Source organism: Salvelinus fontinalis, chromosome 7 (assembly GCF_029448725.1).
Source record: "Salvelinus fontinalis isolate EN_2023a chromosome 7, ASM2944872v1, whole genome shotgun sequence".
Classification (NCBI taxonomy): domain Eukaryota; kingdom Metazoa; phylum Chordata; class Actinopteri; order Salmoniformes; family Salmonidae; genus Salvelinus; species Salvelinus fontinalis.
In genome coordinates, this window is record NC_074671.1 from 24,357,165 (window position 1) to 24,373,331 (window position 16,167).

General features: G+C 43.9%; 1 protein-coding gene across 1 annotated transcript in view; it reads left to right on the forward strand.

Annotated features, from left to right (window-relative positions):
• Window positions 1-16,167, forward strand: part of lancl2 (LanC lantibiotic synthetase component C-like 2 (bacterial)) — a 54,896-nt gene that overhangs the window by 25,218 nt on the left and 13,511 nt on the right. The window contains exon 5 of the mRNA XM_055928801.1: window positions 2,368-2,515. Within this exon, the coding sequence (XP_055784776.1) occupies window positions 2,368-2,515 (148 nt within the window). The remainder of the gene's footprint in view (window positions 1-2,367; window positions 2,516-16,167) is intronic.

The window sequence follows — 16,167 nt, forward strand, 5'->3', positions numbered from 1 at the left end:
CCTCCCGGTTGCGGCCGGCTGCGACAGAGCCTGGGCGCGAACCCTGCCCAGCCTGGGCGCGAACCCAGAGACTCTGGTGGCGCAGCTAGCACTGCGATGCAATGCCCTAGACCACTGCGCCACCCGGTTTGTGCACCCTACCTCCTCCTTCATTTTCTTCACGTTTTACAACCTTCTCACACTGACTTTCTCTCTCCAATACTCTTTTACTGTCTTTACCTTTTTTCACAATCTTTGTTTTCTCTCCTTTTACTCTCTCTACCAGTTTCTCACTTGGTCATTTTTACTCTCCACTCTTTTTCCTCAGGTGCACTGTGTTCTTCATCAAGAACCATTCAGTTAATCCCTACACTATCCAACATGTCAATTGTCCTTAAATTCTTTTCAGTCGCAAATCTCTGCTTATCACGGACAAATGTCTCTCCCATGGTCTGGGGCTGGAGTGGTGTGTGTAATGTTGAGTGGCGTGTGAGGTTGTAGCTAAACCTATTGGCCCTGCCTGCCTCTAGTACTCTATCTGGTTCTGTTAGCACGCTGATGGAACTAACAGTGGAGCTCACAGCAAGGGGCTGATTTAAATGTCTGAACCTCATTACACACACACACACACACTCCCTACTACTCACAAAGGCCCCAGCAAGAGGGGTCATCAAAGCAGTCTGAGCCTACATGTTTTTACATCAAATGCATTCGGAAAGTATTCAGACCCCTTGACTTTTTCAACATTTTGTTAACGGCAAACAGCAAAAGCAGGTTATAATTTTTTGTTTTTTATTTTCAATACATTTGCTATCACATATACATAAGTATTCAGACCCTTTACACTGTATTTTGTTGAAGCACCTTTGGCAGCGATTACGGCCTCGAGTCATCTAGGGTATGCGCTTGGCAAACCTGTATTTCGCTACACCTGCAATAACATCTGCTAAACATGTGTATGTAACAAATGATTTGTATTTGGGGAGTTTCTCCCAGATCCTCTAAAGCTCTGTCAGGTTGGATTGGGAGCATCACTGCACAGCTATTTTCAGGTCTCTCCAGAGATGTTATATCGGGTTCAAGTCTGGGCTCTGCTTCACTGTAGGGATGGGGCCAGGTTTCCTCCAGATGTGATGCTGGCGTTCCGGACAAAGAGTTCAATCTTGGTTTCATCAGACCAGAGAATCTTATTTCTCATGGTTTGAGAGTCTTTAGGTGCCTTTTGGCAGAACCCCAAGCAGGTTGTCATGTGCCTTTTTACTAAGGAGCGGCAGGTAGCCTAGTGGTTAGAGCGTTGGGCCAGTAACCGAAAGATTGCTGGATCGAATCCCCGAGCTGACACGGTAAAAGTCTGTCATTCTGCCCCTGAGCAAGGCAGTTAACCCACTGTTCCCTGGGTGCTGAAGACGTGGATGTCGATTAAGGCAGCCCCCCCGCACCTCTCTGATTCAGAGGGGTTGGGTTAAATGCGGAAGACACATTTCAGTTGAAGGCATTCAGTTGGCCACTCAATCATAAAGGCCTGATTGGTGGAGTCTGCAGAGATGGTTGTCCTTCTGGAAGGTTCTCCCATCTCCACAGATTAACTATGGAGCTCTGTCAGAGTGACCATCGGGTTCTTGGTCACCTTCCTGACCAAGGCCCTTCTCCCCCGATTGCTCAGTTTGGCTGGGCGGGCAGCTCTAGGAAGAATCTTGGTGGTTCCAAACTTATTCCATTTAAGAATGATGGAGGCCACTGTGTTCTGTGTTCTTGGGGACCTTCAATGCTGCAGAAAATGTTTGGTGCCTTTCCCCGGATCTGTGCCTCGACACAATCCTGTGCCGGAGCTGTACGGACAATTCTTTCGACCTCATGGCTTGGTTTTTGCTCTGACCTACACTGTCAACTGTGGGACCTTATATAGACAGGTGTGTGCCTTTCCAAATCATGTCCAATCAATTGAATTTACCACAGGTGGACTCCAAGTTGTAGAAACATCTCACGGGTGATCAATGGAAACAGAATGCATTTGAGCTCAATTTTGAGTCTCATAGCAAAGGGTCTGAAAACTTATGCGAATAAGGTATTTCTGTTTAAACATTTTAATACATTTGCAAAAATGTCTAAACCTGTTTTCGCTTTGTCATTATAGGGTACTGTGTGTAGATTGCATTCGGAATACTTTCCGAATTCACTGTACATGGGATCCAATTTAATATAATTAGGGACTGTGACTCAATCCACCTCTCTGTTTTGGCCGTCTTTCAAATGTGTTTAATTTTCTTTTGTGCATTTATTACGGAAATAGTTCTGTTAGTACATGTTTTTCCTGAGTATTGTGTGTGTGTGTGATTGCCTGTGTGTGCCTGTCTAACTCTGTGTTAACATGCGTCGCCCCTCCCCCAGGTTGCTCCAGCTGCAGCGTGGAGTGGTGTCTGCGGACTCTGAGATGCCGGATGAGCTGCTGTACGGACGGGCCGGCTACCTGTACGCCCTGCTCTATGTCAACAAGGAGATAGGACCAGACACTGTGGATGAGACCACCATCGCCAGGGTTAGAGCAACAAGCACGCCCGCCCGCACGTACAGTACACACAGTGGACGGGACCACCATGTCAATTATAGTGCAACAACACACGTCATCTCTAACACGGCGTAAACATTCTGGTTAGCAACCGGGGAAAAAACGACAAAGTCAAATCCTAATTTACTCATTTGCAAAGCACAGAGGGGACAGTATCTAACATACTCTCTGGCTGCTGTCCAGTACTCGTGTGGTGTATGTGTATATTCACACGTGTGTGTGTGTGTGTGTGCGCGCACGTACTGTGTAGCGTAGGAGTGGATATTCTCCAACCCCAGTCCGTCCCCCTGTCTTTCTGGTAGACAGATGGTTATTGGAGCAGCGATGGAACACCTTCCCTGTAGAGCTGTATTTCACACAGAGGTGTAACGGAGAAAAATGTCCCCAGTCACAAAAATATGCACAGTCAAAGCATCGTTTAACTATTCTCTTCCCTCTGGAGAAAAACCTTACAGTGGTTACAGCTGGGACTTTTCCACTACGTCTATACTACTGTACTCGGAAACATTGGCCCCATTTAATCCCATTGGCCTAAATGTACCGTTTGCCTTTCGAGGATCAAATCACCTCTTTTATCTGAACCTTAATTGCTAATCCTTAGAAGTTCCGTTCCTCTAGGGCTCCAATGCCTCTGTCTTCCACTACATTAACAGCTCATTAGGAAAGATCTGTATGCTGCTCTCTCTCTCTCTCTCTCTCTCTCTCTCTCTCTCTCGCTGTCTCTCTCTCTGTCTTTTCCCTTTTTCATCTCTATCGATCTCTCACTCTCACTGTGCAGGCTAGAGGGTAGGCATCAGCCCCCTTCATGCTCCATCAGGATGGGGAGTGAAGGTTCATGCGAGGGCCAGGCCCGTAGGATTTAGGGTAGGCCTGGATGGATGGATCACCTGAGCTTGTGCCCACTGCCTGCGTCACCCTCCCATCAATTCACCAGTTACAGTCTGACTGTGCCCACGTCATTCCCCTATATCAAATCACTGGTTAGTGTGTGACCTCTAGGGATGACCCTATTTAGTCGATAGGCAGTTGGTCGACCAAGATTTCTTTAGTCAAGCAGTGTACTTATTGTCCCAAGACACCTGTCTGATTCGTGCCTGTCTGAGTGCACTAATCCATTGCGGAGGCTGTGGAGATGGCACAGTCCGTCACTAAGACGTGTGCTACTGAAATTGTATATGATTAAATTATGTAAGAGCTATGGTGCAAAAATAAAATTATATGATTTCGGAACAAATGCACTTTCTCCCCCGTTGGATAGTGGTTGAAGTGCGCTGTTGAATTGGCGTCTTTTCCTAGACCATGTTTCTATGTGCATAATAGCAACGTTAACCAGCATGTTGGTGTTGAGAACAATGCGGCGGAGGCAGCAGCAGCATTAGGAGACGAGACAACAGCCCTTGCCTTATTGTCTAAGAAAAGTGAGGAGAGAGGAAATCTCAACTTGGATCTATAATCAATAGCCTAACTGTTAAATGTGCCTGGCTTTATAAATCATCGATATACAGAACCAGTCAAAAGTTTGGACACACCAACTCATTCAAGGGTTTTTCTTAATTTTTTACTATTTTCCCCGTTGTAGAATAATAGTGAAGACATCAAAACTATGAAATAACACATATTGAATCATGTAGTAACCAGTAACCAAAACCATTCTCTCAACCAGCTTCATGAGGTAGTCACCTGGAATGCATTTCAATTAACGGGTGTGCCTTGTTAAAAGTTGATTTGTAGAATTTCTTTCCTTAATGCGTTTGAGTCAATCAGTTGTGTGGTGACAAGGTAGGTAGGGGTGGTATACAAAAGATGGCCTTATTTGTTAAAAGATCAAGTCCATGTTATGGGAAGAACAGCTCAAATAAGCAAAGAGAAATGACAGTTCATCATTACTTTAAGACATGAAGGTCAGTCAATCCGGGAAAATTTCAAGAACTTTTAAAGTTTATATAAGTGCAGTTGCAAAAACCATCAAGCTCTATGATGTGACTGGCTCTCATGAGGACCGCCACAGGAAAGGAAGACCCAGAGTTACCTCTGCTGCAGAGGATAAGTTCATTAGAGTTACCAGCCTCAGAATTTGGCAAATAACTGCACCTCAGATTGCACCTCACAGAGTTCAAGTAACAGACACATCTCAACATCAACTGTTCAGAGAAGAATGCGTGAATCAGGCCTTCATGGTCGAAGTGCTGACAAAGAACCACTACTAAAGGACACAGATAAGAAGAGACTTGCTTGGAAACACGAGCAGTGGGCATTAGACCGATGGAAATCTGTCCTTTGGTCTGATGAGTCCAAATGTGAGATTTTTGGTTCCAACCGCTGTGTCTTTGTGAAACGCAGAGTAGGTGAACGGATCTTCGCATGTGTGGTTCCCACTGTGAAACATGGAGGAGGTGGTGTGGGGGTGCTTTGTTGGTGACGCTGTCAATAATTTTTTTTCGAATTCAAGGCAAACTTAACCAGCATGGCTACCACAGCGTTCTGCGCGACACGCCATCCCGTCTGGTTTGTGCTTAGTGGGACTATCATTTGTTTTTCAACAGGACAGTGATCCAAAACACACCTCCAGGCTGTGTAAGGGTTATTTGACCAAGAAGGAGAGTGAAGGAGTAATGCGTCAGATGACCTGGCCTCCACAATCACCCGACCTCAACCCAATTGAGATGGTTTGGGGTAAGTTGGACTGCAGAGTGATGAAGGAAAGCAGCCAACAAGTGCTCAGCATATGTGGGAACTCCCTCAAAACGGTTGGAAAAGCATTCCAGGCGTGTACCTCATGAAGCTGGTTGAGAGAATGCAAAGCTGTCATCAAGGCAAAGGGTGGCTACTTTGAAGACTAACATTTTATTTTGATTTGTTTAAAACTTTTTTTGGTTACTACATGATTCCATATGTGTTATTTCATAGTTTTTCACAATTTTTTCACAATTCTACAATGTATCATATAGTAAAAATTAAAGAAAAACCCTTGAATGAGTAGGTGTCCAAACTTTTGACTGGTACTGTATATCAACAGAAATAAGACAGATCCTGCTTCTGTTGCCTGTTGGAGTGTTTGTTTAAATAGCCTACTGTGTGCACCAAGCCTCGTGCAACCAAAACATGAGAAACAATTTCACATTTGTCTGTTTTTAATCTTTTCTACGCTGTAATAAAGGCTTTACACTTTTTTGTTGTTGTTGTTAGAACAGCCTCAGGTATGTTTTTATTACTGATATAGTGTTTACACTTTCAAATGGTCCCAAAAGTTAAATTTCTCATTATTGTTATAATTATTATGATCATCATTCTAATAATAAGTAATGTCATTATCATTAGTAGGCTTAGAATAGCAGCGTTGTATAACCACCATCGAGCTGTAGGCTCGACCGCATCCAGTTTAGTCTTAATACCGTAACTTACTTCCACCTAGATTTCAATACTTATATAGGCTACTGTATCAATCAGTCATTCATTTGTTCATGTCATCACACAGCATACAAGTCATTCATGATTGGAAATGCAATCAAGCATATTCGTTTTTAAATTAACAAACGGACCCTTGAATGGTTTGTCTAAACAAAAAATAAACCTTTCCATTTCTTGAAATTGCATTCAGGAATGAATGCGACTGTTTTTAGTCTTTGCATTAATAAAGACTTTCCAAAAAAAAAATATATAGCTTTGCAACAGACTCTGGTATGCTTATAATTGATTTAGTGTTGTGTACATTGTTCCGAACGTTCAGAAAAATGATATCGTAATCTAACGGCACCTGTTTGGTACACATAATATGCATGCAGTGCTTGATCCTTACCTTCTTTTTCTTGATCTCCAGTATTTTCCGCAACTAGTCACATTTATTCCACACATCTGACATTCCCTTTACCTCCTGAGCAAACAGTAAACATTCCCCCATTTCGAGTTTATATGTCACGTCCTCTGCATCCATTTTGCTGTCTCGTGTTTGTAGTTTGCTATAACCAGTTTATTGATGTGATTACTATGCTATAGGTCAGGCACTATTGGTTACATGCATGCAATGCATACATTTGTCACATAAAGAGAGCAAAGGTTGAGGGAATAAGGAATGTTTTCCCTAAACAAATGAGGGATTTTGGTAACATAACTTTTCAGTCAGAAATGGCTGTAATTATGTTACAGCTTCAGCAACACGGACAGCGCGATAAACACCGTTGATATTCTGCGGTTGTAGCTGCAGCAGGAGACAGCCCTAGTGTCCACGTACTGTATATCAATTCACCAGTTAGTGCACTGTAACCCACAGAGAGATTTCAGAACCTCCACCCTTGTGCATGAGCTGAAGCAGGTATATCTATTTTTTTGTTCTACCGTTGCTTATTGCACAGTTTTGCACATGTTATGGTGATTTCTTGCACTTGCATGCACACAGTCACACTCATCCCATCCCTGTCCTTTGTCATACTGTTGGTTTCCTTGCATCCTCCAAATGATGGATTTCCTCCTGCCCTATAAATACAGTATAGTAGCTGAATCCCCACTGCAGAACACAACTGGGAGAGTGAATTTATCCACTACCGCACCTGTCATCTCCAGCATACCAACTAAGCAATGCTACAGTACACCGTTGACAAATGGCCTGCACATTTCTGGGGCCCCGATCGGACAGGTATATTATTAGGACAAATATAGGAATAAAGTTGTCACGAATTTAGTTTTAATATTAGTATTTTATGTTTTTGGGCAGGCACAGCCCTGCAATTTGTCACAGCATCATGGGGTTAGATGAGGTGCCTGTCAAGGAGAATGTGTGTTTTATACAGAGACACACAACCTTCATGGGTTACAAAACTGTGACTTTGATAGCTGTTCTTTTGGAGGGTTAATACTACTTGTTTCACTTTACATTTTTTAATTACATTTTTTTTATATCCAGTTTATGGTGCTTTGTGTAAATGAACTGAAACAGAACCAGCAGATCATTATGAGATGGGTTTTCTTCTGCAGTATGAAAGGGCAAATATACAATCTGCTGACTGGCTGTTCTTGACGTGTCTCCAGTTCCCTCTTGTTGTTTTCTCTCTCTCCTTTTCTTGTGTTTGAACATTCCTTCATTTCATTCTGCAGTTGACAGCTTTGTGGCGAGGGAGTCTGAGCTTACAGGGAAAGAGAGCAGCGTTTTGTGTTTTTCAAATGTTAGTTTTATTTTGCACTTTGCACATAGCCATACACCTACTCTTGTGACATCTATTTTGGAAAAACATCAGAATGAGGGGAAAAGGTGGAAAAGTTCCTTTGCTTCCAAGGCGCCACCCCGTCTTAGAAAGAAGACAAACACTTGATAATGTTCATGAGTCACACACACATCCATGCGCGCACGCACACCTACCACCCCCTCTCTATCTCTATTCTATCTCTATTGTTCTGGTCTGTTTTTTTGCCTTTACTTTTTGCCTCTAGCCAAACGAGAGCTTACTTAACGAATCCCATTTTGCCATAGCTGTACAGCAACACGAGATGAACACACAGACAGACACAGCTCCTATCTCAGACCACATAGACTAGAGCAGTGTGTCAATCTAGTCACAACAATTCTTCCCTTTGACGTCTTTCCGAACAGCTGTGGGCGTTTGTTTGATGTGCTAGGCTGTGATTTAATTAGTTCTATAAACAAATTAATTCACACTGAATTACATAGCCTTCCCTGTGGGTGAAACAATTTGATGGCTTATGAATGAGGCCCTGTGAATTAATGTGTTGTGTGTTTTAGAGGCGAGGGATTTGGAGAGCAGTTACAATGGTGTGAATGAGAGGAGTTGTGAATGGATGGAGATTGGATGAGGGACTTTAAGGTTGGTATTGAATGAAGGTTGGTTGAGACAAAAACATTTTTTACCTTGTATTTATACAGGTTTCTCTCGTTGAGATAACATCTATTTTTCAAGAGAGACCTGGTCCAGTAGCAGCAGGGGGAACAAAGTTTCAGACAAAACAAGTTACATACACCAACACAACACTAATCAAAACTATAGACACACATACAACAATTACATTAAAACAAAACACAAATGTCACAATAAAAATAAAGCTGTCCTAAAGACAATTACACTCTTCTATGATTTTTACATCAATCAAGTGTTTAAACTCCACCAATGTGACTAGATCATTATATTTTTAAATATTTTGGAGAGAATTCCAGGACCACAGAGCTGTGTAACTAAAACTATTTCTACCGTGACCTGTTCTAGTTCTTGGTACTGTTAAAAGCAAATGAGAATGGGACTGTAGTTGATATTTATTTACTGACCTGATTTTTTTTTAAAGAACAGAGAAAGTGGTATTTTACCCAAATAGGGCCTTATAAATCAGTGTATACCGGTGTTTAAGCCTACGCAAGGTCAATGACGACCAGCCAACGGCGCTGTAGAGTCAGGAAGTTAAAGCTTGGTCGCAAATGGGTCTTCCAATTGGACAATGACCCCAAGCATACTTCCAAAGTTGTGGCAAAATGGCTTAAGGACAACAAAGTCAAGGTATTGGAGTGGCCATCACAAAGCCCTGACCTCAATCCTATAGAACATTTGTGGGCAGAACTGAAAAAGCGTGTGCGAGCAAGGAGGCCTACAAAGCTGACTCAGTTACACCAGCTCTGTCAGGAGGAATGGGCCAAAATTCACCCAACTTATTGTGGGAAGCTTGTGGAAGGCTACCTGAAACGTTTGACCCAAGTTAAACAATTTAAAGGCAATGCTACCAAATACTAATTGAGTGTATGTAAACTTCTGACCCGCTGGGAACGTGATGAAAGAACTAAAAGCTGAAATAAATCATTCTCTCTACTATTATTCTGACATTGTACATTCTTAAAACAGTGGTGATCCTAACTGACCTAAGACAGGGAATGTATATATACACTGCTCAAAAAAATAAAGGGAACACTTAAACAGCACAATGTAACTCCAAGTCAATCACACTTCTGTGAAATCAAATTGTCCACTTAGGAAGCAACACTGATTGACAATAAATTTCACATGCTGTTGTGCAAATGGAATAGACAAAAGGTGGAAATTATAGGCAATTAGCAAGACACCCCCCAAAACAGGAGTGATTCTGCAGGTGGTGACCACAGACCACTTCTCAGTTCCTATGCTTCCTGGCTGATGTTTTGGTCACTTTTGAATGCTGGCGGTGCTCTCACTCTAGTGGTAGCATGAGACGGAGTCTACAACCCACACAAGTGGCTCAGGTAGTGCAGTTCATCCAGGATGGCACATCAATGCGAACTGTGGCAAAAAGGTTTGCTGTGTCTGTCAGCGTAGTGTCCAGAGCATGGAGGCCCTACCAGGAGACAGGCCAGTACATCAGGAGACATGGAGGAGGCCGTAGGAGGGCAACAACCCAGCAGCAGGACCGCTACCTCCGCCTTTGTGCAAGGAGGTGCACTGCCAGCGCCCTGCAAAATGACCTCCAGCAGGCCACAAATGTGCATGTGTCTGCTCAAACGGTCAGAAACAGACTCCATGAGGGTGGTATGAGGGCCCGACGTCCACAGGTGGGGGTTGTGCTTACAGCCCAACACCGTGCAGGACGTTTGGCATTTACCAGAGAACACCAAGATTGGCAAATTCGCCACTGGCGCCCTGTGCTCTTCACAGATGAAAGCAGGTTCACACTGAGCACATGAGCACATGTGACAGACGTGACAGAGTCTGGAGACGCCGTGGAGAACGTTCTGCTGCCTGCAACATCCTCCAGCATGACCGGTTTGGTGGTGGGTCAGTCATGGTGTGGGGTGGCATTTCTTTGTGGGGCCGCACAGCCCTCCATGTGCTCGCCAGAGGTAGCCTGACTGCCATTAGGTACCGAGATGAGATCCTCAGACCCCTTGTGAGACCATATGCTGACACATGCACATTTGTGGCCTGCTGGAGGTCATTTTGCAGGGCTCTGGCAGTGCACCTCCTTGCACAAAGGCGGAGGTAGCGGTCCTGCTGCTGGGTTGTTGCCCTCCTACGGCCTCCTCCACGTCTCCTGATGTACTGGCCTGTCTCCTGGTAGGGCCTCCATGCTCTGGACACTACGCTGACAGACACAGCAAACCTTTTTGCCACAGTTCGCATTGATGTGCCATCCTGGATGAACTGCACTACCTGAGCCACTTGTGTGGGTTGTAGACTCCGTCTCATGCTACCACTAGAGTGAGAGCACCGCCAGCATTCAAAAGTGACCAAAACATCAGCCAGGAAGCATAGGAACTGAGAAGTGGTCTGTGGTCACCACCTGCAGAATCACTCCTGTTTTGGGGGGTGTCTTGCTAATTGCCTATAATTTCCACCTTTTGTCTATTCCATTTGCACAACAGCATGTGAAATTTATTGTCAATCAGTGTTGCTTCCTAAGTGGACAGTTTGATTTCACAGAAGTGTGATTGACTTGGAGTTACATTGTGTTGTTTAAGTGTTCCCTTTATTTTTTTGAGCAGTGTATATATACACACACACACACATCACTAAAATCTTAAACCGCCAGTAATGTACATCGTACCAGCTTATTCCTGGCCTCCAGAGAAAAGCTGGCATTGAATGGAGGTTGGTTGAGACTGTAAGGTTTGTATTTATGAAGAATCCCCATTAGCTGCTCCCAAGGCACCAGCTACAATTCCTGGGGTCCAGCAACATTAAGACAGTTATATACAGTTTAAAATATGACATTACATTTCATAACACTTTTCACAACACATTAAGATTGGTATTGAATGGAGGTTGGTTGGGAGACTATGGATGGTAATGAATTGAGGTTGCTTGGGAGACTATGGATGATAATGAATTAAGGTTGCTTGGGAGACTATGGTTGACAGTAATGCCATGATTGTGGATCTAGCAACCTGTGATTGCACAGCACTCGTCTCTGGTCGTTCTTGCGACAGACCTGAACAGACCTATTCCTACTGTTCTACGTTGATGGAACAATCTGATGGTGCTGGAGCTATATTATAGCCATCACTATGTGCTGGTCAGTGTAGTACCCTTTTAGAAGTTCTGTCTTTTTTAAGTTTGGTTAGTGAGGACCATTGAGCTATCGGTCCCTCCTCTCCAGTGTAGCCCTGCCCGGCCTGCCTCACTGACACAGCCCTTCCCAGGGGACCTAAGGGGAGATCAGAGTGCTTAGTGTGGTTGCCACAGAGCAGAAATGGCCCTGAGTCTGCAGTTTCCCCCTGTGCAGCCCCCAGTTCACCGTCTCCAGGGATACGACTGTGCGGGAGGGAGTCGGGAGAGAGAGAGTACTGCAGCAGCCCTTCCCTTTATGACAAGGTGGATTTATGATGAGAGAGCGCGCGCACACACACACACTTGCTCACTCCTAGGCCCTATAATATTGGTATGTTTTGTTGTTGCCTTTTTCCCCAATGCCCTTTTCTTCATTTTGTTTTGCCCTTTTCTTCGTTTTGTATTTCCCAGGTTTCTGTGTTCTTCAGGTTTTCGCTCTCAAAATATTTTTTTTATTGGAAAACAATAATGCTTGTCCACAACAATGGTTAAACCACATCAGGAGACCACTTTTGAGGTCTGGGTGTAGTTACCCTTAAATTCAACTAGTCACGAGCCAGAGACCGTTGTTTGGTTAGCAGTGTTAGTTGATTTCCTACTCATTTCAATAAAAAGAAAATTATATTGTTGAATTCTTCTTTTAATGTCTGGATTCCGTGACGCCATCTAGGTTTTCCGCAACGCAGATTTTATAAGGCCCTACACTCCCATAGATCCATACTGCCACCACAGTGCTCTCTCAGCACACCCTCCCTCCCTCTATAGAAACAGATCTATACAGCAGCTTATCCATAGCTCAGCAGCTCCCTGGCCAACAGCTCCAGTTCACTTAAAGGAAATCCATATCACACCCGTTTTCTCCTTTCAAAAGAAGACAGAACCTCATTTGAATAAGAGTGTGGGGGGGGGTTGTACTTGTCTGTCATTCTGCTGTGTGTGTAGAGGAGGTGGGTGTGTGTGTGTGTCCAGTGACTCGCGAAGAAGATGGATGAGCTTTGTTCGAGAGTCAAGCGATTTGAAAAGCTGCAATATTATGTCTTACTGAAACGTGGCTGGATGATGACGCTATGCACGTACTATTTGGTGGATTCTCCATGCACCGTCAGGATCGTACAGCGGCTTTGGAGAAGTTGAAAGGAGGTGGAGTGTTTTTTTTTTCATAAATAGCAACTGGTGTGCTGCTTCAAGTGTGAAGGAAATCTTGAGCGTTTGTACTCCTGATATACAATAACTCATGGTAAGCTGCAGACCCTTTTATCTACCAAGAGAGTTCTTATCTGTAATTATCACGTCTGTCTACATCCCGCCCCAAGCCTACACCACACTGGCACCCAATAAACTGTATGCTCACCCAGAGGCAGCATTTCTGGTAGGCGGAGACTTTAACGCGGGGAGACTTAAAACCGTCCTATCTCACTTCCACCAACACGTCTTCTGCGCCACTAGGGGGGCAGAAACTCTACACCACTTTTATTCTACCCAGAGAAAAGCACAAGGCCTTCCCTCATCCTCCCTTTCGTCAAATCTGACCAGGACTCCATTCTTCTGCTTTCTGCCTACAAACAAGATCTCAAACAGGAAGCGCCAGTGATGCGCTCAATACGGAAGTGGTCGGATGAAGCAGACGCGAGGCTACAAGACTGTTTTGCTAGTACGGACTGGGATATGCTCTGGGATTAATTCAATAGCAATAATGAGGAGTTTACCCCGAGTCATCATCAATAAATGCATAGACAATGTTGTCACCACAGTGACTATAAGAGCGTATCCAAACCAAAAACAGGGAATATCCGCGCTGGACCAAAGGCTAGAGTTACTGTTTACAAGGAATGGGACACGGACATGGACGCATACAAGCAAGCTCGCTATGACCTCCGAGACATCAAACATGCAAAAAGACAATATTGGAGGTGGAATCCTATTACACCGGCAGCGTTTGCTTGTCGTATATGGCAGGGCTTTAGGACGATAACAGATTACAAAGGGAAACCCAGGCATGAGTTGCCCAGCGACGCAGAACTCTCAAACGAGTTAAATGCATTTTTTGCTCGCTTCGAGGAATATAACACTGTGCCTTGCGTGAAAGCCTCTGTTTTTCTAAATGACTGGGATGTCGCTCTCTGGGCCCATGTGAGCAAAACATTTTGAACAGGTTTACAATCACAAGGCCGCATGGAATACCAGGGCACTTTCTCAAAGCATGCGCAGACCAGCTGGCATGTGTCTTCAGACATTTTAAACCTATCCTTGTCCCAGTCTGTAATTCCAACAGGTTTCAAGTTGACCACTATTGTCCCCGTTCCCAAGACACCCATGGTAACCTGCCTAAATAACTATCCCCCTGTAGCACTCTGCAATCTGTAATTATGAAGTGCTTTGAAAGGCTGGTCATGGCACACACCAACACCATCCTAGCATTTAACACCATAGTCCCCTCCAAGCTCATCACCAAGCTAGGGACCCTAGGATTCAACCCCTCCCTCTGCAACTGAATCATGGACTTCCTGAGGGCCGGCCCCAGGTGGTGAGGGTAGGCAACATCACCTCTGCCACGCTGACCCTCAACACGGGGGCTCCTCAGGGGTGTGTACTTAGTCCTCTCTTGTACTCCCTGTTCACTCACGACTGCTTGGCCATGCACGACTCCAACACAATCAAGTTTGCTGACGACGCAATGGTGGTAGGCCTGATCAGTCTGCGATGAGTCAGCTTACAGGGAGTACGTCAGAGACTTAAGTGTGGTACCAGGACAACAACCTCTCCCTCAACATCAGTAAGACCACGGAGCTGATCGTGGACTATAGGGGGGAGCACACACCCCCATGTCAAAGGGGCTGTTGTGGAGCGGATCGAGAGCTTCAAGTTCCATGGCGTCCACATCACTAAGGACCTAACATGATCCACACACACCCGCACAGTTATGAAGAGGGCACGGCAAGCGGCTCTTTCCCCTCAGCAGGCTGAAAAGATTTGGCATGGGCCATCAGATCCTCAAAGTTATACAGCTGCACCATCGAGAGTATCTTAACTGGCTGCATCACCACTTGGTGTGGCAAATGCACCGCCCTTGACTGCAAAGAGGTACAGAGGGTAGTGCGTGCAGCCTAGTACATCACGACAGCCGAGCTCCCTCCCATCCAGTACCGCTATATCAGGCAGTGTCAGAAGAAGGCCCGAAAAATTGCCCGACTCCAGCCACTCAAGCCGTAGACTGTTCACTCTGCTACCATCCGGCAAACGGTACCAGAGCATCTGCTCTTGGACCAACAGGCTCCGAGACAGCTTCTACCCCCAAGCCATAAAACTGCTAACTAGTCAATTAATGGTACCCAAACTACCTGCACTGACTCTGTCTTGCACGACCCTATGCACACTCACGAAACTATATATATATAGTATATATATATATATATATATATATATATATATATATATATATATATATATATATATATATATATATATATATATATATATATATATATATATAAACCATTTACTCACTCAAACACACGAAATTGACACTCCCACACAAAACCCACACACACGCAGAACGACACAACACACATACATTACACACACACACTTTTACACTCATTTCCTGCTCTGTTCTTTATTTTTTCTCTAATTATTATCTGTCCTGATGCCTGGTCACTTTACCCTGCCTTCATGTACATACAGTATCTACCTCAAATACCTCGTACCTCTGCACATTGATCTGGTACTGGTGCTGCCTGTGTATATATATTTCTCTTCTTGTGTTTTTTATTTTATATCTCTTGTATTTAAATTTTTTTAAATCCGCATTGTTGGGAAGGGCTTGTAAGCAAGCATTTTATGGTGAAGTCTACCAGTTGTATTCGGGCGATTGTGACAAGTACAATTTGATGTGTGTGTGTGGGGAAAGCATTTTAACACGCTTGTGTAAATGCCAGGCTACCATTTTATTCTACTTTTTTTACAGAACCCCTCCAAAATGATACGGTGTAATAAACCATTTTCCCCCTGTCAGTTAAGTGTCTAATATGCCAAGCCACCTGGCAAAGAGACGTAAATACTGCAGCTGCAAGTTCATTAAACCTATAATGATATGAATCAGTTATTATGCAAAGCCATGTCTTTTATCTGCTTTACAATCATTAGTCATCATCATGAAATCCCCACCCTGATCAGTATGGAGTACAAATCACATTTTATTGGTCACATACACGTGTTTAACAGATTGCGGGTGTAGCGAAATGCTTGTGTTTCTAGCTCCAACAGTGAGGTTATATCTAACAAGTAATATCTAACAATTTCACAACAATACATACAAATCTAAAGTTAAGGAATGGAATTAAGAATATATAAATATTTGGACGAGCAATGTCGGAGCGGCATAGACTAAGATACAGTAAAATAGAATACACTATATACATATAAGATGAGTAATGCAAAATATGTAAACATTATTAAAGTGACTAGTGTTCCATTATTAAAGGGGCCAGGGATTTCAAGTCTATGTGTATATGGTAGCAGCTTCTAAGGTGCTAGGGATGGCTATTTAACAGTTTGATGGCCTTGAGATAGAAGCTGTTTTTCAGTCTCTCTGTCCCAGCTTTGATGCACCTGTAC